General features: G+C 37.4%; 1 protein-coding gene across 1 annotated transcript in view; it reads right to left on the bottom strand.

The window, feature by feature from the left end:
* TTC29 (tetratricopeptide repeat domain 29) overlaps positions 1-20,876 on the bottom strand; it is a gene marked incomplete at both ends in the record, with an annotated part of 101,797 nt that overhangs the window by 28,615 nt on the left and 52,306 nt on the right. Inside the window, 3 exons of the mRNA XM_083861976.1 lie at positions 5,059-5,293; positions 8,289-8,412; positions 13,945-14,036. Of these exons, the coding sequence (XP_083718102.1) occupies positions 5,059-5,293; positions 8,289-8,412; positions 13,945-14,036 (451 nt within the window). The remainder of the gene's footprint in view (positions 1-5,058; positions 5,294-8,288; positions 8,413-13,944; positions 14,037-20,876) is intronic.

Genomic DNA, 20,876 nt, shown 5'->3' with positions numbered 1-20,876 from the left:
AAACATTCCATGAGCCCTCCTCTTAAATATGGTATAGGTAACCCACACACCTGACCTAGATCTGATCCTGTCTAGCGATTCCCAATTATTTATGTTGGTATTTAAAAGAAATCACAGTAAAACCCCTTGGATATTGCATTTGTACAAAGCATGAGAACATTGAATATCAGCACTCCCCTCTTTTCAGACAAACTTCAGCCATCAACAGAAAACAGAACAAGCTACTGCACTCCTGGCAAAACTGACACAGATGTTTATACCGTGTTTCAGGCTCTTCACCGAGAATCTGCTGCATTCTGGCCACTGTGCTGAAAAATCTCCCTGTCACCTTCAGTTCTTCTCCTCACACTTGATTCTTTCTGTAGCCCAAGCAGTAACCACTCTCACTTGCTAAAAATATCAGTTAAACACTCTTGACACAGACTTAAAAAACAAATCCCAACTAATAATAAATAATATAATAGCTGTGAACCACATAGGCTGATTTTCTGAAACATACTTGTTCCATATCATCAACATCTATATACAAACATGGTCTATTTCAACACATAGTTAAGACTGCATTAAGACTTACTAAGAATATTTTAAGAGTGTATCTAGCATTAATATAAAAAATGACTGATATTTTTAAAAGCTAAAGGTGAGACAAGATAAAATTTAGAAAGTGATGAGTGCTAGGTGATGTGAATGAAGAAGAGGCAGCACAAGTTTACCAATTTTTAAAGAAAAAAAGACAGAATCACCTCTCAGCTTTTTGTTTTCCTAATAATTTCCCTAAATGTATATTTTTCAGAATTTTTAGACACTGTATTTTTCCAAAAGGGAGAAAATTATTCTGTTTGAGAAGCCCCATAAAATGGTGCAGAAGCCATCCTGTGAATTTCAATAGGGGACTGAAGCATTTGAACTACTTTCAAAACAGTCTTATTAAGATGTGAGCCTTTGTGCCTCTGGCACAGGGAGAGCCTTGGAGTCTGTACTTGGTCACTCACCTCCTTCATATAATTTAAAGTCATAGTTCTTATTTACCAGTGTGAACAATAATGATTATAAGTATATACACACTATATATAATGAACAATAGCGTGTATTATTCCTTTACTTCATATTCAGCTGCATTTTCTGAGAACCCCAAAGTCTGTCTCTAAAATTCTTTCAGTTTCTCCCTATCTCCAGACTAGCACACAGTGCATAGGCTGCTGAGAGAGAGGAGGCAACATTAGAAGTTTTCCTGGAATTAGTGTACTTTAGACAAGAGATACAGTAAAAAAAGCAGTTTATTACATTATGATCCAGCCTGTTCTGCTGTTGGACACAATTACCAACATGGCCCATAAATAACACAGTTCTGGTAAGTTACAGTAGAGAAATATTAACTGAATTTGTTTAGCATAATCCTTGATCTTATATCTCACTTCTGACTCTCCCATCCTTTATGGATATTCCTTTTATTAATGAATGACAAAGTCACACACACACACGTTCAGTCTAAAATGCACTTGGTCAGATGGCTGTTTTCCAAAACATTAGAAATTTTGTGCTAGCCACATCTTTTACAGAAAAATGACTACAAAACACCTTAAAGAGCTTTCAAAAATGTGAATCAGTAGGATGAAAATGCAATTTTTTACACAACACAAAAGAATGCAGTCACACTGTGGAGTGTACCATTCCTTACATCCATAAGAGGAGGCTGGAAGAATATTGAGGGACTACATATTTGGGAGTAAGAACAAAAGCTCATTGGATTGTATTTTCAAAGCTATAGGTTTAGCTGCTGCATGCCTTTTAAATTATATCAAAGGCTGCTCAGGTGTGGAATACTAGAAATAGTCCTGATCATGCTGAACTTGATGGTACCAAATAACTCCATTGATCATAAGACTTCAGAATTGATGACAATATGCAGTATTTAAAGCTATCATAAAAAAACTCCAACAAAATAAACACAGACAATCTATGGTAAAATGTGTAAATTTTATCAAGTTCTCCAAAGTCAAGGAATGTAAACCTAAATTTTGTGAAAAGCACATATTATTGCCCAAGAAAACAACTGGAGACTTTGTAGGATGAAGAAAACAATGCATTTTAAATCAACTCTTAAAAGTGTTCAGATGATTTCAAGCACTCAAGGGCTCTTGCTGAGGCACAGCCCTGGCAGACACAAAAACCTGGACTGAGAGTTGCCAGTGAGTTTTTTTACTCACAGAAAACAATTTCTGGTCAGCATTTCATGTAATCAACATGCAAAATCTGATTCAAAAATTTCCTGCCTTCAGCACCTTTAATTATTCTTCTTTCCTCTAGAAGGCAGCAAGTCAGGTGATTATTTATTGAAAGACCTGTGAAATGTTTTCTCATCAGACAATGTTAGGCTGTAGGCTTCTTTTTAGGATTTTATTGGAGTCACAATCCTTTTTGCCTACTGATTCTGCTGATAAGGTTTTTTATCCATTTCACTAAACATAAAAAGAACAATAAAACCATATTTGTTGTTGCAGTGGCATCTCACAAAGATATAAATAACTCTCTTGTAAGTGAAGTCAGGTGACTGAGTCAAAGGCAGCAGATAGAAACACGTTTTCCTTTGCATTTTTAAACATTATTTTCTGACAATCCTATCCCTTTTGTCCATGACAACTCCAGTCAAAACATCTATTTTATTAATAAATGTTGAGGTAAATTGAGTAATTAATGGTTCTTCCTGCCTGGTTATTGAAATGATTGATTCAGAAAATAAGTCTTGGTTGAAAGACATAAGGTAATATGGCAGTACTTGAATTTAAATGAAATTTCCCCCCCACTAGCTTAAGTATTTCTTTTGCCTAAGAATACAGAAACTACTCTTATTTTTTTGACACAAAAATTCTTCAGTCAGAAGAGTTAGAAATAAAAACTTACTGTCTTTCTTCTCCCTTTCATTAAATTTCCCTGTGGATTAACAACTACAATTGTATCTTGTCTTTCTCTGTTCTAGCCTCAAAAAGACTGAGAAAAATCTAGTAGATTATCAACACTGAGCTGTTTGAAAGAGCTAGAAATACTGCTCTATTATCACAGCAGGAATTTCCTAAGTGATGAGTTCATCATAGGATGCACAGACATTCTCCTGGAAGGTAGAATAAAGGCTGTACCTGAAACTCAAAGCCAGCAAATCCTAATCTTGAATTGGTGCCAGGTCATGTTTTGCCAGACAAAGATATTAAAAATGTAATGCCAGTACTAACGAGAGATTTGGCACACGAAACATGAGGAATGTTACAGATTGTGCTGACAGTGTGACACTATGTTTTCCTGGATGTAATCTGGGTATCATGAGAGTAAGCTTGGAGCACTAATGAGAAGAATGATATTGAACTGGAAGAGCTGCTAAATATGCAGTAGCCACAGGGTTCCTGGAGTGAACTGGAACTGAAATGAAAACTGCAATACTGAAAGTAACAGAGGGTAAACTAGGCAGAAATACAGAAGGAAGAGAATCTCAGCAGGCAAAACTTGTTTGTGGTACCACGCTTGCCAGGACATAAAGGGCTTTTCTAATCATACTCTGTTTATCCCTGAAGTACTGTTAAAGAGGAGCAGGATTCTCAAGCTTAAAGGGGCACATATCATTTCAGGATATAAATGAGTTTCACAACTGATTGGAAAAAGTAATGTAAAAAAGTTGAACAGAAAACCCCCTTAGGTGCAAGACCTAAAATTGGAGATACAAAGTTCATTCTGTGTCTTTGAGGTTCCTGTGGGGTTTTTTTTCTGTTGTTGCCATTGTTGATTTTTGTTTGCCTCCTATTTGCATCAGCTACAGTTAGCGATCCTTATATGAAATGTACATAAAATTCTTTTATGAATTCTTTTTTTGACCATCTCTGTTGGAATTATTGGCATTTGCACTACAGGTCTCAACAGCAGACATGCACCCAAATAACTCTGACAGTCAACAAAATCTGCCGGCATGCTAGACGTTCACTTATTGAGACACAAATCACAAATATAGATACATATAGCCATTGAAGAAGTGTTACCATCACTAGAACTTTAAACAGAATGTTATCTAATTTATCTCTTCAGCCTCCAAATGGATGCCCTTGTTCCATAATTCTCAGTAGCTCCCAGTGTTGCCTCTGGTATGTTGGCTCCTGTTAAACTGCTAATATCTTCAATTACCACTTATTTTATATACAAAATTCACCACTGAAGTTACACTTAATTTTCTACTTCTATGAAAGGGTGAGATACACAAGAAATCAGCAGTCAGGCAGTTCTTTGTCTTTAGGAGTAGGATAATTGAGGGAATTACAAAGTAACCTTGAAGCTCCATATTGTGACTGCCCCAGTTGTCATTTCTTTCCACTGTACTCCAGATTCACACTCTTCACAGGAATGCAGAGCAGGAAGTTTTAAGGGAGAGCAGACTTCTTCCTCAGTACAATACAGATTCCTACTATCAGTACTTGTAGGTAATGCATAATTCAGTTTGTCTTGTATTAATGTATTGTGCAAGGAAAGAAGAGCAAAGAAAATTTAACCCATGAAGAAAGAGGTCTACTCCACACAAAGTTCTCTACTTTTTCTGTGATAAGGAAACATAGTGAAGAAGCAGGCTTGCTTTTATTTTTTTCCCTTTCTCTCTAATGTCAAGTACAAGGATACCAAAAATAAAGCAGCATGTTTTTCTGGATTCAGAACTATGTCAAGCAGAAATTACTTCTCACTTTTAGTAAGAGGGATCTTATATTTGGATGCAGTTGAAAAGTGTACTGCAAATGGAGATTATTATTATTTTCTTTAAAGATTAAAACAATTGCGTTTTGACTAAAACATGTAACTGAAAAAATATAAGTTACCATCCAGAGAAACTACTATCCATTTCTCCCTGATATTTTAAGTATTTTAACTTGTTTAATTCGCCTCTAAAACAAGAGCACAAAGGAGTAAAGCCCAACCTCCTTTACGTCCAAGGATTAAACCCGGGAAATAATTAAATAAAACTCTACAAGAAAAATGACTTAAGTGTTGAGGACAATGCAGCACTAATGTGTTTCATAAGCACTGCCTTACCGGCTGTGAGAGGGTCAGTGCACATGTCACTTCTGTTTTGCTTCCATGCCAGCAGGCACTGCAGGCTGAGCGGATCGGCCGCCGCCGCAACGTGGCTGTTGAACGGCACCATCAGCTGATGAGCCTTGGCGATGCCACAGTAACTCGCTGTTTCAGCCACCAAGGGCAAGCTCTCCAAAGATTTTGCTGCCTCAGAGGCCTGGCTGAAATGTTCCAGAGCTTTGCTATAGTTCCCCTAGTAAAGAAGAGAAAATAAAAGAAAATAATGTTAAAAATGGCCTGTAGTCACCTGTATTTTACCTTGACATTAGAGCTTGCTCCTCTGACGCCTCAGACACAGAATGACTCAGGGCAGGGCATTAAGCAAATCACTCCCCCTTGCTGTTTTCTAACCTCTAAAATCCAGATAACACTGCTCATATCTTTGAATGGAATATTTTTTTTGGTTATCGTTTTTGGTAGCATTTTGAGCATACAAATCCAAGTATATCAATGCTAAATATTAATAAAGGTTGCAGCCAGGCCATTTAGAAATTATTGCTATTGTTCTGTTGCATTCAATATATCTGTGGGAGGAAGGGTCCTAATTTATGGTGGTATTAAACTTTAAAAAAGAAATCCTAAAAATGGAAGAAACAAAGTGATAGACTTAAAGCACAGCAGAAGAACAGAAAATAAAACTTACTCATTTATGGGGAAGAAAGGGTATACAATACCCCAGGGATATTCCTAATTACAAAAAAGAGGAACAGCAGGCAAAATGCAGCCCAACTGTTGCTGAATAGAAAACTCAAAACATTTATCTCTCTATCCTGCCATTGGCATGGAATTCTGCTGGCCTGACAGCAGAAACTTCCTGACTGAAAACATTTTCAGAGCTGTCTTATCCTTTCACCTTGATTTGTAAGACTGAAATTCCCTTCTGCACCAAGCCAGGGAGGGGAGACTCCAACTGGTACCTGTTTCACTTAATACCACTTTTTGGGGTGAAAATTCCTGTAACTGGTAAAATGTGCTTATAGTTAAAAAAGGATAAAAAGAGTAACAGAAATTCTGGTAGTCTTTTAGCTTTGTTTAATACAGCAGAAGAGCAGAATTAGGCCTATGAGAACACAGCAATGAATAAAAAATGATAAGCTGTAATATAATAAAAAGGAGAAACACCTACTTACCATACTCAGGAGAACTATAGCAGGTTAAGTGATGCAATTAGTGAGAGGAATGCAGCAAATCAGACTAAGAAACTTGAAAAAGGTGAAATGAGAAATGACAGAGTATATAATGGAAACTTCACAGTGTACATATTAGATAAGCAACCTGCTTAACAAACTGGGAGAAATGAGACCTAACAGTCCTGCATAAGACAAACCCAGGTATTTTAGGAAACAAGAAACATCTGGGTAAAACAATCATGACTAGAAAGCAAACAGTGTGTGCAGCATTAAAAAAAAAAAGTGCTGGTGAGGGAATAGTGAGATGAGAGAACTGAAAAGGTACAGCAACAGTATGGACAGAGCAAAGTGAATTTGGTCAAAGTGATCTGTGTTTGGAAGAACAGGAAGAGTTATATCCCTGGTTTACTAAAGGTCCCCAAGGATAGATCTGGATATAAATAGAGATATCTTTAATTTGATGGACAGTACTACTGCAAATTTTATCACTGGGGGATGTACAGAGTTGAATAAAAAGACCCTAATAATGACTTAACTTAGAGAATACTGGTGATGACAGCTGACACCAGCAGGCAGTGATCCAAAAGAGGAAATGTTAATACACACTCAGTTTTGGTAAATACTGCTGACCTTGCAGAAAAAAATATATAGAAAATAGGGAATTGCAAACTTCAAGATTTTTATATATATGTTTTAACTAAATATTTTATATACATTAATAAGATTAAATTACTGCACTTGTGCCCTTTTACACCACTGCCTCAGCTCAAGGCAGAAAATTCTGAACTGAGAAAGAGAATTTAAAGAATAATCAAATAGAGACTAGTTCTTAAAATACAAGCTCTATTGAATTGATTATTAGCAATGGTGGAACAAGGAATGAAATACAGAAGTAGTTAAACAGAAGTTATTTAATTATTTTTCAGATTTGGAGAAGAATAATTCAGCACAGCGTCATATCACCCTGCTTTCTTCTAAGTTTCAGATCCATTTTGCAGTTACTTCATCAAGTCGTCAAAGAACTTAAAACTTAGTTTTCAAGCGGAAATTCAGCATTTACGTTAGAACACATGTAAACAGAAAATTCTCATCTCAAGCTAATTTAGAGACTATAGAGTAAAAAAAAATTCTACTGCTCATGAAATAAAAACAAGACAAACAGGACAGCAATTTTGGTAGTGGGAGTTCTCTGTAAGAGGAACCCAGGGGGGAAAAAAAAGGGGCATTTAGGGATAGTGTAAGTAAAAAGGGGAAAGTACTCTGTTCAATACATTACACACAGAATTTATGACAAAAAAATTTGCAACAGAAAATATAAAGGGTATATCTATTTTTATTTTATTCACAGTGAAAGTGTTTCCTAAGTTCCATGTTATCCACCATACAGAACAAATTATTTTTATTACTTTTTGTATCTAAATCATTTTAGCAATAATTGTAGCATTCAGCCCTAAAATAGGGGTTAAAGCATGAATCTTTCACTTTTGCAGCAATGTCTTTAATCCTTTTGATTTCAAAACCCAAGTGTTACTGCAGTGCAAGCAGAGACAGAAGAGAAAGTCCTTCCACTGCGAACATATCTTTGACAAACTACTTGATGCTAGAACCCATTTCATAAATTTGGCTGAGAGCATGGAGAGGAGAACTGTAGCTAAGATTATAAACAGCTCATTAGTATGCAATGCAGTCTACATTCATGTATAGTGCAATAAAATTTCATTTGCATTAACTGATGACTCTTCATGGGCATATATGGCCCCAATGGTGATTTGGATGCAGATTTTTCACAACATGTAAACTTTGCCCTGATCTAAATTTGGAGGTTTTCATTCATCTATTTTAGAACAAAACTCTGTGTGTTAAATATGATGTGGAATTTTCACCTTTCTCAAAAAATTATGGCCCATTTAATTTAGTCATGCAGTGACTTCTCCTTGGGTAACTCCTGCAAGATGCAACACCTGGATCAAATCCTCCTGCGTCACCACATAGGCAAAACCAGATTTCACTAAGAAGTAGATCAAGTTGTTTGAGATCATTACTACAAACAATACTTACTGTTTCATTGTGAACTTTCCCAAGTAGGACATTTGCATCCACCAGGCTTTGGCTTAGATTAGCTCTCTCAGCATTCCTCACAAACTCTCCCAAGTACTCCACAGCCTCATCTGATTTTCCCTGACTGCAGCAAAGGACAGGGACAAAATGAAGTATTTACTCACATGGCTTCTTCAAATGCTGAAGATCTGCCCCCTTGTTCTGAAACAACTTTGTGATGACTCATCCATGACTGGATTTTATTTCCAAATGGCCTTCAGCACTACCTGTGCTGAGCCCAATGAGACTTCACACTGAATGTCTGAGGGCAAAACTGGATCCTTTCAGCAAAATAGAACAAAACTTTCTTTCAGAGTATTGTGCCATATTTTAAGGCCAAGAATGAAAACACAGGTGGATGATTTACCAGGGCTTTTGCACTTTCCATTATTTTAACTTTTTTTCTACTGAGCTGCTGATAGGATTTCCAATTCAGCTGGCCCTTACATCCTGACAAAATAGGGGAAGGAGGTACGAAGGTGGTTTTTTCAGTAAGGCTTTCTGTCATTCAGAGCTGCTCTAGAACCTGGTGGTGCAGCAGCAGCTCCATAAAAGTGCTGTATCTCAGTTCTGGGGTGACAGCCTTTCCCTGGAACACAATACTGCCCTTTGGCTGGATGGATCAAAGGTGGCCAGGATCACACAGGCAAACCTATAAACTGTGGATTGCAGGTGCCACCCCCAAATCCCAGTGAGCCCAGAGCAACCTGAGGTCACAGCTGCATCTAACTTGAAAATTGGCTAATGTACTTCAACAATAACAATTTGCAGATTTCCTTTTTTTTTTTTTTTTTAATAAAGCCAGTCATATTAACAATATAAGACCTCAGCAGTGTGGTTGCAAGATCTAAGACAGACATCTGAGATTGCTTGTGAATAAGGCACAGTGCCCTTTTTCCCTTTAAGGCCTGAGTGTTACTTCAGCTGACCTCAATATTAGCCATGAACTTGAGACACTAATGTAGGAGTACAGCATGCTAAATGTCAAGGCACCAAGCAAGATAGAAAATCCAGTCTTAATTAAGAAATTCACAAAAAATAGGAGTTTCTGTAAGTGATAAAGAATTATGATCTATTTTCTTACCATCTTAAACCACCTTCAAGTTATATTCCTGCAGCAAATGATGGCTTGGCATTTATTCACCACACAGTTTTTATTATAAACTGTATTAGAGGTATGTGCTTTCAAAATCTGGCAGAACTCTGAATTTCCCTTTTATGCTACTGAAGTAATTATAACAGCCTGCCATGAAACAGGAAACACAGCAAAGCTTAGCTGCAAATTTACAATATTGCAGTGATTATCTGTATGTGACTGAGAGGGCAAGATTACTACAAAAGGATGCTAAATCACAGCAAACTAACATTCTTGAAATGGTCAAGTATATGCTACTGTAAAGCTTAGTGGTCAACTAGCAGACTTGGATTTACTAAACTTTCCTGATTTAAGTATTTTATTACCATGAGAATATGAAGCATACCAGACTGTAAACATTTACCAAATGTCAAAAGGCCTCTAAATTTTAGAATTAGAGACACAATTTTTTTTAACCTGTTTTTTTTTTCCTAAAGAAAAGAAAATCAAATGTTTCCCTACAGAAATACAGCATATGATTTATATAAGTTAAAGGACAAGGTTAAAGTGTTAGACAAATATTAATTCCAGTTTTTCTAGTTTTCTATATGCAGTGCACAGGTGCAACTTGAAGAGCATATTATATGGTATAATCATTAAATCCATTCAACCAGACCTTTGAGAGTTAAAAACATATATTCTGAGGAAAAGGACTCCTTGGTCCAAGGAATGAGAATGAAACAGTGCAGAATATTTGTGTATCAAGGTGATTCCAGTTTCCAATTGGGAAAACAGGACTGTTAACACCCACATCCCCTGACAACTGTCCAATTATGTATATCACACTTGGCCTACTGTTTGCAGTAGAAGTAATCAATAAAGGATGTGGTTGAGTGAACATAGATTTTGGTTGAACCAATGCATGAAAACTTAATCATTTACTCAGAGTGGAGAAATCAAATAGAGCAGAGATGAAACAGCCACTAAGGGGTTTGTTGATTGTGCCACCAAGTTTGTGGGCTAGAGGCTGAAAGTAATAAAGCAAATGGAATCAGTGACAGGAGAAAATGTAAAAAGGCTTTCTTAATTTCATGAATTAATAGAAGCGTTTTGATGTATTTTTGGCCATTTTTTATTTTTCACATCAAAACTTCTGTTCCACATATAGAAAATATGAAAATTGCTAGGGCATATAACCTCTTTGAGGAAAACAGGAATCAATTTGATACACATCAGAAAGATATTTCTCACTGTTAGAACTTCACTTATGCCAGGTAGCCATCAGTTGGTACAGTTTAACAATTTTTCAGAGGAAGTACTTTTAAAAGCACTACAGCTTGAGATATTTAAAGTATGCTAGGAGAATTACTGAAACACTTTATCCCGCACAAGACCTGATAACATGATAAACAGGTCTTTCCTACTCAAAGGGCTAATATTTTATAGTTCCTTCAAAAATCTACATGTTATTTTATACATCCGTATACTTTCTATCTCCTTAGACATCACCTTCCTAAATGCATAAAATGCAATTTCCTAAAGATATAGTCATTCATGATCCCACAGAACAGTTATGATGACTTCAGCAGAAGAGATTACACATCTACAGCAACTCATTTTCCAGTTTCATGCTAAAATGCCCTATGAGATTTTTACCCCTATTAGACTTTTATGAAAATATGCACCTTTTATAGGATTGCTCATGTGATGGAATTGGATGTATAAATCATGTGTCCACAAAAAGTCATTACCATGGTGGACACTGGCAGAATAAGTCAAGAACATGATGCTATTATGTCAGATTCTTTCCCCTGGAAAATGACATGACTAAATGCACATGATAAAGATTTTCAGTTTCCCATGGTCTCTGGAAACATCTGCAGCAAAGATTTCACAAAATATTCTAAAGCCATAGACAGGTTCTGAGCCATTCAGGAGGGCTCAGGCTCTTTCTCCAACCCGTCAAGAGGAAACAAGTGCTAATTCTCACGGACATTATGGTTGTAATGCATTATTTTTGGGACTCAGTCATCTTCTTGTGAGGATGCTATCCATCAAATTTAAAATTATTTACACAAATCTAGCCTAGATAAGGTAACAATACAAGTAAAGGAAAATTGAACAAGCTGCATAAGGGGATTCTGTCACTAGCAGTAATTATTGGTGCGTTTTATCCAAAATGTTCTCTGTCCAGCTCTGGCATCCTCAGCATAGGATGGATATGGACCTGTTGGAGTGGGTGTAGAGAGGCCACCAAGATGTTCAGAGGGCTGCAGCACCTCTCCTATGAAAACAGGGAGAGCTGGGGTGGTTCAGCCTGGAGAAATCACCATGGAGACCTTACAGTATCTAAAGTGAGCTTTTAGTAAAGACGGGGAAAAATTGTTGAGCAAATGTTAGGCCTGCTGCAACAGGACAAGGGGCAAGGGTTCTAAACTGAAGGTGGGTCAATTTAGATTAGGTGTAAGGAAGAAATGTTTTATAACAAGAGTGGTAAAACATTGGAACAGGTTGTCCAGAGAGGTGGTTGGTGCCCCATCCCTGGAAATATTCAAGGCCAGGCAGGATGGGCTTTCAGCAACTTGATCTGGTTGAGGATGTCCCTACCCATTGCAGGGGGGTGGACTAGCTGACCTGTAAAGATCCCTTCCAACCCAAACTCTTTTACGATTCTCTAATTCTATGATTCATAGGTGCCCAGACTTTTCCCCATATAAGTTTCTCAAACAACTGAAAGTTGCTGAGAACCATCATGATATTTTACAAGCTTAAACAGTAAATGCCTATCACATACCCAAAGCTCTTCAAAGCAGGTACATAAGGAAGGTGTTCAATTTGGTAAATGCTCTCATGGCAAAACTAGCAGATGAGTTTTATAATAAGTACTACAACAGCCATTTTCCAGAGAAAGGGTTTATGGTTGGGTCTTCACCAAGAAGACCCAATTTATTCTCTAGTCTGTTCTTCAATTGATTAAATCCCTGATCATATACATGAGATTGAACTCCTCCTTCACCTGAATTAATCAGAATTTTCCTCTTCTAGGAGAGTGCCCTAAATACTAAACAGAGGAGCCTTACTAATCCCACTGCTCCTCATCTACTGTTTTCTTTCTTTTTCAAATTGCAACAACTGGAAAGCAGCGGAACTGTCCATTCCTGGACAGCTAAAGAATGCTCCTAGAAGGTGTGGAATACAGATTTGATGCAGAAGAAAATCACTAGCCACTCTGTCTTTAGGTCTGCTTTTAAGAAAAGAATTGCACTGGCATGGTCTTTCAGATGAAGGGTTTAGCAAACTGACTTCAGAAAGATCTCAAAATCTGCAACTTCTGAGTAAAAAATGCATGTGCCCTCATTCAAGAATGCCTAAATCACAGAAAGAAAATATAAATGGTTTACCAGGGATGTTCTCTTGACCATCTTAACCCAGCCTCTACCTAGACTGCTGCTTTTTGAGAATACAAGGAGCTCAGGAATGCTACTGAGAGCTCAGAAAACTTGGTACTCATTGCAAAGCTACTCTTTGTAACAGATGGTCTTTTAGCTACTAAATCTTTCTTTGTTAGGCTTTAAGAGAGTTTTAAAAGTGAGACGTGGTATTCTTAGTCTGTTCTGTCTTTTTGACTATCTTTTCCCATGTCCTTATTTAGGATGCTCAGAATACACGTAGATATGAATTATGCATCAGAGAGCTGAAGAGGACTGTGGTTGTGGCTGATCCCTGTGTGCTTGGGTAAGGCCAAGAGACAAGGGATCTGACTCAAAGAGTCTGCACAATTTACTCTGCACACTGAAATAAACCTGGTGACAAGCCCCTCTCCATAAACACGAGCCAAGATCTATCATGCATCATATGCACTGAGGTCTTCAAACATGGGATAAAACAAGAATAAGCTGCAACCTTCACTTTAATCTCTTTTTCCCCTATCTCATCTGATAATTTAATTAGATGACTTTCTGTCAAAATTATTGGCACCTGAACTAATTCACCTGGAGGAAGATTTTAATGCCAGATGCTGAAACAAAAATATTGAACCCAAGCATCGTATTTGTGACAAATTTGTACCTAGTCACACATGCACAAACCAGAAATACCTCCACAGAAGTGAGTACAATAAATGGAAACCTAAAGTTCAGAAAATATTACACTGAGACACCTATTGAAGCTTGCTGTATTCTTCCAGGTTTTCTCTCTTTCTTAACCTGGAAAATAGGTCTGTATTTCTATTTTCCAGTAAGGTAAGCCCCCCCCCCCCCCCCCAATACAAAAAAACCCCACATCAACACTTAAAAAGCCCTCGAAATGTGGAAGAAAAAGGACATGTTACAGTTTACAGGCAAAGAAAAACTAGAACCATACACTTTAAAAAATGTGTAACAGTTTAAAACAACTTTCGATGAAAGGGTCACTTACTGCAAGAAGGGCACTGCTTAAAATTTAAGCAGTCAGTAATGGGAAGCGACAGACCTCTTAACAATTTCAGTCTTTCACAGCTGAGTGAATCTGCACTGACAGTCAGACAAGGGTGTGCTAACCTACCTTGCCAGGATCTTGGCTACAGCTGCATATGCTCTGCCCAGGCCACCAGAATCACAAAGGAATGTGAAGATTTCTAGAGAGGTGATCAAAACCTGTGAAACAGGAAGATAAAACCAGTAAATTTTTGGAATTTCCCAATGGGAATTTCCACTTTTTCTTCCCCTCCCAATCTCTCTGTCCACACAGAATGCAAAATTTAAGCCTTCCCACTTCTGCAACCGTTCTCTAATTAGACATAACGGGACTAGGGTTTTGATCATTATTTATAATTGTTGAAACTACTCAATAATTACAAATCAAAAAGATGTAATTTGCAATTATGTCTCTGTATTTTGGCAATTTGCAAAAGACCAAAGAGGTACTCCCTTATTTGCAGTATAAATTTCCTTATCTATAATTTAAAAGATTTGAAGACCCTGTGCTTTTATGAGTTTATGATAATCAATAACTTAAGATGGTGTCCTTAGCATTCATACTGTTTTAGAATTATATGCTGAAATACCACTCGGTATTATTTTTCTTTCTTTAACCTGTCACAACTTATCTTAGCACAATTCAGATGCCCCAAAACTGAATAAACTACAGGGTATACATTTAACCTATGTTGGCTTAAAGTACTGCTGATAATGCTGCTATTTTTCTGATTAATTATTCACACACAAGGAATTTGTTAGCATTAGCTTGGAATCTACTCTATTATTATGAACCTTCCAATAACTGAAGGCTTACAGCTGCTGCATAAAAACATATGATCTTAATTTAGCTCCAACATCACCTGTACTGCAGAATTTCTCTTTTCTTCCATTTTTTTTCCAGTGGCGATGACAGGAGAGTGCATATAAAATTAAATCTTATTCTTTCATCCCTCCTCTTTGTTGCTTGACCCAATCTATTACACACATGAGAAAACAGGAAATCTCCAAAGACTCTCTATGGAAATCCTTTTTGCACATTTCCAAGAAAGGAGTAGCGAATGTCATTTACCAGCTCTGAGGGGGGATGGGAGATGCCCAGGGACATATGACAGTATCCTGCATGCCCCAGGATGCCTATTTATACTGAAGTGAAAGACTGGGCATTTTCTACTAAGAGTGCATCCTCTGCCACTGCAAAGTGCATCGTTCAGGAGAAGACAACCTGTGTGTGCTTGTGCTGTGGGTGTCACCATTTCCATTGCTGTTTGCACCACTCAGATTTCCTAGTTCTTGAAGGAATTTTACTACACGTAGCAGCATCCCTGGACATGGCTCTTATTCTTTAGCTACACAAGCTCTGCATGCACCAAAAGCAGCATTTATTAATGTGCACTGCCCTATTTATCATCCCTCAAATACTTTCTTATCAGTAGTGTTCTAATGTTGCATTCTATCCTTGCAGGTCACTGCCAATTGAGTTATCAATGCATTAGGTGTGACAGAAAGAGTACAAAGGCACCTCAGTTAGGAAGTTGTCACATCAGTTCAGAACTCTAAATTGAATACACACATGATGTTGTCAGTGCCTGTAGTACACCCTTCTAATAACCCAGGATGGTAGCAGAAACACATAGGTATCCAGGAAATAATTCTTGGTATTGCATTTAACTCCGGAGACCTACGGCATTTGTTGTAATAATCGTGCCCATATTAGAAAACCTGCTCTTACAGTGTCAGGAGATGTCACAAATGTTATGTGCTGGACTGAAATCATTCCTACTTTACACTGGCCTCTACAATATTAAACTTGGACAGAGGGCCTGCAGTCATTACTATCTGGCACAGAAAGGTTACTTAGGAACCTAAGGCTTTGGCTAGCATACTTTTTTTTTCTATTAAAGATATCAAAAAGCCTGAAAAGTCCAGATAAAGCCAAGGACAAATCATACACAGCATAGCTGAAGTAAAAAGTTGGTTCATTGCATCGCTGCAACAGCTGCGAGAAAGAAGTAAATAAATAAAACCACTCATTTATATTGATGAAAAGTGCTCATTTTGGTCCCAGGTTACTACTACTCCACACAAATCAGATATTTCATTCTAAATAATGAAGGAATAACATTAATTAAATCATCTTCATGAAAGGGAGGAAATCTTGATAAATTACCATAGAAAATGTGCTCTTTATGTCTGTATTTCAAATGACTCCTCCAGCTTCAGGTAACATACAGGGACACAGAAAGAGACACAGGGGCTTGATGGAAAAGAGCCGAGTAGTGCCCCTGGATGCCACAACTACCCAGTAGCCATTTATGTGAAGGGAGAGAAGAGGGTTCTCCTCTCCTGTGATGTATGCCCAACCTTCAACGCGCAGGATAGAAAAAAGAGGAACAGATAGAACACACTAAAAGGATGGTGAAACATATAAGCATTATAGAATTTCACCCAGAGTCTCTTGAAAATATAGCACATTTTTAATTGCTATTTAAAAAAAATTATAAAGTTTACATGCTGCAAAATCAAGTGGAATCAACACAGTGACACCTGCCAGAATCTGTAAAAAGCCTAACACCAATGAACAGGCATGAAAACTTTCCTGATTTTTTGGGGGGGATAGAAACAACAATCCATCTAAATGGCTTCCTGTGGATACCACATAGGAAAAGACATGCATATGGCAGAGAGTATTGAGTGGGCAGGGCTCTGCCAGTCACCTATCAGCTCTCTGGGAAGTGGATAAATATTGGGAAAATGTAACATTTAGATCTAATGGAATTTATAGTTTCTCCATGAAAGTTTGCCTTTAGACAGAAGCATAGCCAGAAAATGGTATTTATATATATATATATATATATTGGTCAGTCTGTGCAGGGGAAAATGACATCCAAGGAAGAGGTGGAATAATTAATAATTAATGCTGAAAACTCCTACACAAATGTGCAGTTTTACTGGATGGGAAAAAATCCAGACAACAAAAGAAAAAGACATCTTACTAAGGTAAGATGTTTCTGCTGCAGTATTCTATAGCAAATATTGTGTTTGAAAACGTCATCTTGGTAATTTTCTTTGTAATTATTCATTAATTTATTTATTCATTAATAAAAATATATAACAGTGTGAAAATAGATGTTGAATGGGACTATGTAAGAATCTATACTGGTAATGTATATTAAAACCAGTTTGGGTATTACACACATTTAGCTAAATTTCCTTCTCCAAAGTTAGACAAAGTTTCCAGAGATTCAGAGTTACTGAAGGAGTGAAATGTCTGTTTTTTTCTTTATATGTTGTGTTGTTTGTTTGTTTTTTAGAATCAGTCATGTAAAAGGAATTCTGAGGAAGGAGGCTGTTACAATAGATTTATCTTGATCATGCTCACAACTTTATATAATTATAAATTTTCCATATTGTTTCAAAGACAGTTTGATACTCCTAGCAACTAGTGGGAAAAGATTGTTGTATATCAGCTTGAACAGATTAGAATACTGCACAGTTCTTTCTATATCTATATAAAAAATGTAACCTAAGTTTAACAACATAGCAATTATAAAAACCACACTGATTCTGGTCACAGATTAGTTTTTGGATCAATGTGACCAAGCACACCGACTATCTAAGAATTCTTACCTCTGAGGGTCTGTGGAAACACTAGCTTAAAAAAAAAACAAACCATGAAAGTCAAAGTCTAAATACAGAGGGTTTCAATCACATTTCCTCCTTCATGCAGGATGTGGGAAGTTAGAAGTTGAAGGTGGATTTCAACTTTGTCTTCCACATAACAGACCACAGGATAGCTCCTGTGGGAGCATCCATTCACAAAAATCAACTCCCTTCCCTTGTCTTTGTAAGTCTGTTGTGTCTACAATTACAATGTAAAAATAAAGTATTAAGCTCTGCTTAAATCCATAAACTAGAGCCTGTTTGTGGAATGGCTCTCACACCAATTCTCTAGCTAGTAGTGTATTTCATATTTACCTCCTTTTCCAAGAAAAATATTAGTGAGCTCTCAGGCCCAGATTTACTTCTCAGTTATCTTGGCATTATGCCAGGCTGACCCTCCAGGGCTTATTCCATTAATATAAAACAGATCTAGGAGCTCCTCCCCCAAGAACCCCCTCCATCCAAAATCTCACTCTTTGTTTTTTATTGTTGTCACACCTGTAATTCTTTTATATGTACACAAAAACATGCACACAACACCCCGTTAGTGTATGCAGGACTCAGACAAAAGCACAAAGGCTCTGATGAACACTGATATATCTGGGGATAATGGACAAAAGAGCAAATATTGAAAGTATGAATTTATGTTGAATAAAGAACATCTATCCAAATCAATGCAAGATTAATGCTACTACCACCATTTCGCTGTTTTGGTAAAATACATTTCTCTGACAAGCACATGATGAGATAACGTTGATTTATAATACTGTAACTCAAAAAACCACAAAAAGATAGTTCTTCTCTCAGCTTTAGATTTGATATTGTTGCCAAACTTTATTGGAAATACATTTATTTTGATTTCTGCAAATCTAGCTGTGTTTAGCCATTTCACAGCTGGTGAGCAGGAAAGATGCTTCTGCCTCATTTACAGATCTTGAGCATGAATCAGACTATCAACTGGACCATTAGTCAAAGAGATCAGTAGCTAATGATTCCTGACAGGCACTGCAGTGGCAGGCTAAGGCCCAGCCTGCCTAGCAGCATCTGACAGGATTTTTCTGAAGCCAACAATAGGTGTTGGTAGACAGACAATGCAGTCGAGTGAGATTACAGGACTCATACCATTCTGTACTTCTTAAATACTTTCAGAAAAAAACACATAGTTCTGATGGTTGCTAAAGAATCACTTTGATACAGTCCAGTGAAAATAAGAGACAATAGAATTGTATGCATAGGCACTTTGCAGTTCAATGAACTCTGACCAGTAGCTGCCCCAGAAATGTGTATTTAAAAATTACACAAAAGTGCAGTCTTAATTACCATAATTTGAGTGGTTACACACCTGTGACCATGCCAAGTAAGATCAAAGAAAAGTTTCACAATACAAACCCAGATGTATTCTTATTTTTGCTACAACACAGCTTGGGAGAGGTTGGACAGCAAAAGAAAATTGTTCTGTTGATGAAATGTATTGATCACAATGAGCAGAGCTCACTGATCCCAGGAATATTACACACCAGCATCAACTGAATGGCAGGGCACACCTTGTTCAATGCTAAATGTGTTCAGGCACAGGGAGCATCCAGAGTAGAAGCTGCACACATTCCACTTGCATGCTCACAGTTCAGAGATCCAGAAACTGGGTGCCACACCCAGGAACGAGGCAGCACTCCCTGATTTGACTGAACTGTTACTTCTCCCTCTTTACCCACAACTAAGATTCACCAACTCAGTCCTGTGAATGTTAACTCCTTGCCCTTAGCCACATCCACTTACGCCAGCTATAGTTCTGGATAAATTATCAGAAATCCACAAATGTTGTAAATCACCTTACAGAGACAGAAAGAATTTGGCTGGAATTGGCCAAATTGGTCTGTTCCAGAACTCCTGTTCCAGGGACTTTATCTGGATAATGCATAGCATAAGCACATATATGGGAGCAAGGGCATCAGGGACAGGGGAGGAAGTAGAAGAATCCACCCAGAAGTCTGTCCAAGTCAAATGCCAAAGGGGAACACCCTTGTAGAAGACTTTTCAGAGCTAGGACAGGGCTATCACTGAGGTGCTGCTGGGCTCCACTCTCCCTGTGGGTAACTAATCCAGCCCTCACTCCTCCTCCCCTCATTTACTGGGCTATCAAGTGCAGTATTTACCCTCATACTCTACAAACACTCAGCAACACATGCTTGAAGTTACTTGTGTGTGCATCTGCTTGAAGGATTAAGGGAGGGAAGACTAACATTTCACTCATTCCTTAACAGTCTATCAAGATCAGACCTAAGGCTCTTTGCCTGTATCAAGTCTTGTGTGCTTCATATAATACTCAGGGCGTGTGTATTTTGCTTTGATTTGAATGGATGACATGTAAATACATGTAAGTAATTGAAAAAGTTCCTTTCCCCAGAGTAATTTCAAACTTCTATTGGCTTCCACAAGGTCAGGAGTTCACCTTGTATGCTTCATTGTGTAGCACAGAAAGCTTAAAGAGATGAAATATACAGATGATTGAAGAGGAGTTAAATTTTTGTTTCTGCCGTGCTGTCCTTAATTCTGGTCTTCTGTGCCATCAACAATTATATTAATTCTGATTCTTTACACAACATCTTTGCAGGAATGAAATAATAATTTTCTTATTTCCTATACCTCCTAAAGGGTTTTAATTTTCATTAACATTTGAAAAAAATTTAAAAATCATCCAGGTTCTTCAGAGTAAAAAACTATGCAAACAACAAACCCAAGTATTTTCATTTACTATTATTGTACAATTTGAAATTTCCACTGCAAAAGACATTGCCCTAGTAAAGGTTATTGCAATCTGTATTTAGGACAGGAATGTAATGTTTTCCAAGCCAGCCATTGTTGACATATTTCTTCAAAATAAAGCATGGCTTAACAGTCTGGAGTGAAGAAGCTTCATCTGTTACCCTTTAACAGCAATATAAGAGGAAAAAACAGTTTATGTATCCTTTCCATCCTGACAGATGTGACAATAGCTGGAAACACTGTGCCTGCCAAGAGCTTTTATCAAGTATGTTATAACAACTAGTAATAAGTGTAAATAATAAATGGCTACGATCTTATGGGAAACGGTGGCAATACTAAACAATTTTTGGTGCTTGCTGATGGGAGTCTGCTAGTCTTGGAATTCCCTGGCTTCCCAGTAGAGTTTTGGCCTGACAATAAACAACAGTTTAATACTTTATCTAATCCCAGCCAGGAGGTAAGTTCAACAGCAAGCTTTTGCAGATGTTCACATCCAATAATCTATTCATAATTGATGAAACAGGGAGGTCAGATGTAATGGTTGCTACTATTCCAGCAACAAATAAATGGTTATTGACAAAACAAGGCAGTGTG

The sequence above is a fragment of the Zosterops lateralis genome (assembly GCF_965231275.1).
Source record: "Zosterops lateralis genome assembly, chromosome: 5".
Taxonomy (NCBI): domain Eukaryota; kingdom Metazoa; phylum Chordata; class Aves; order Passeriformes; family Zosteropidae; genus Zosterops; species Zosterops lateralis.
This window is presented reverse-complemented; position numbering and strand designations above follow the sequence as displayed.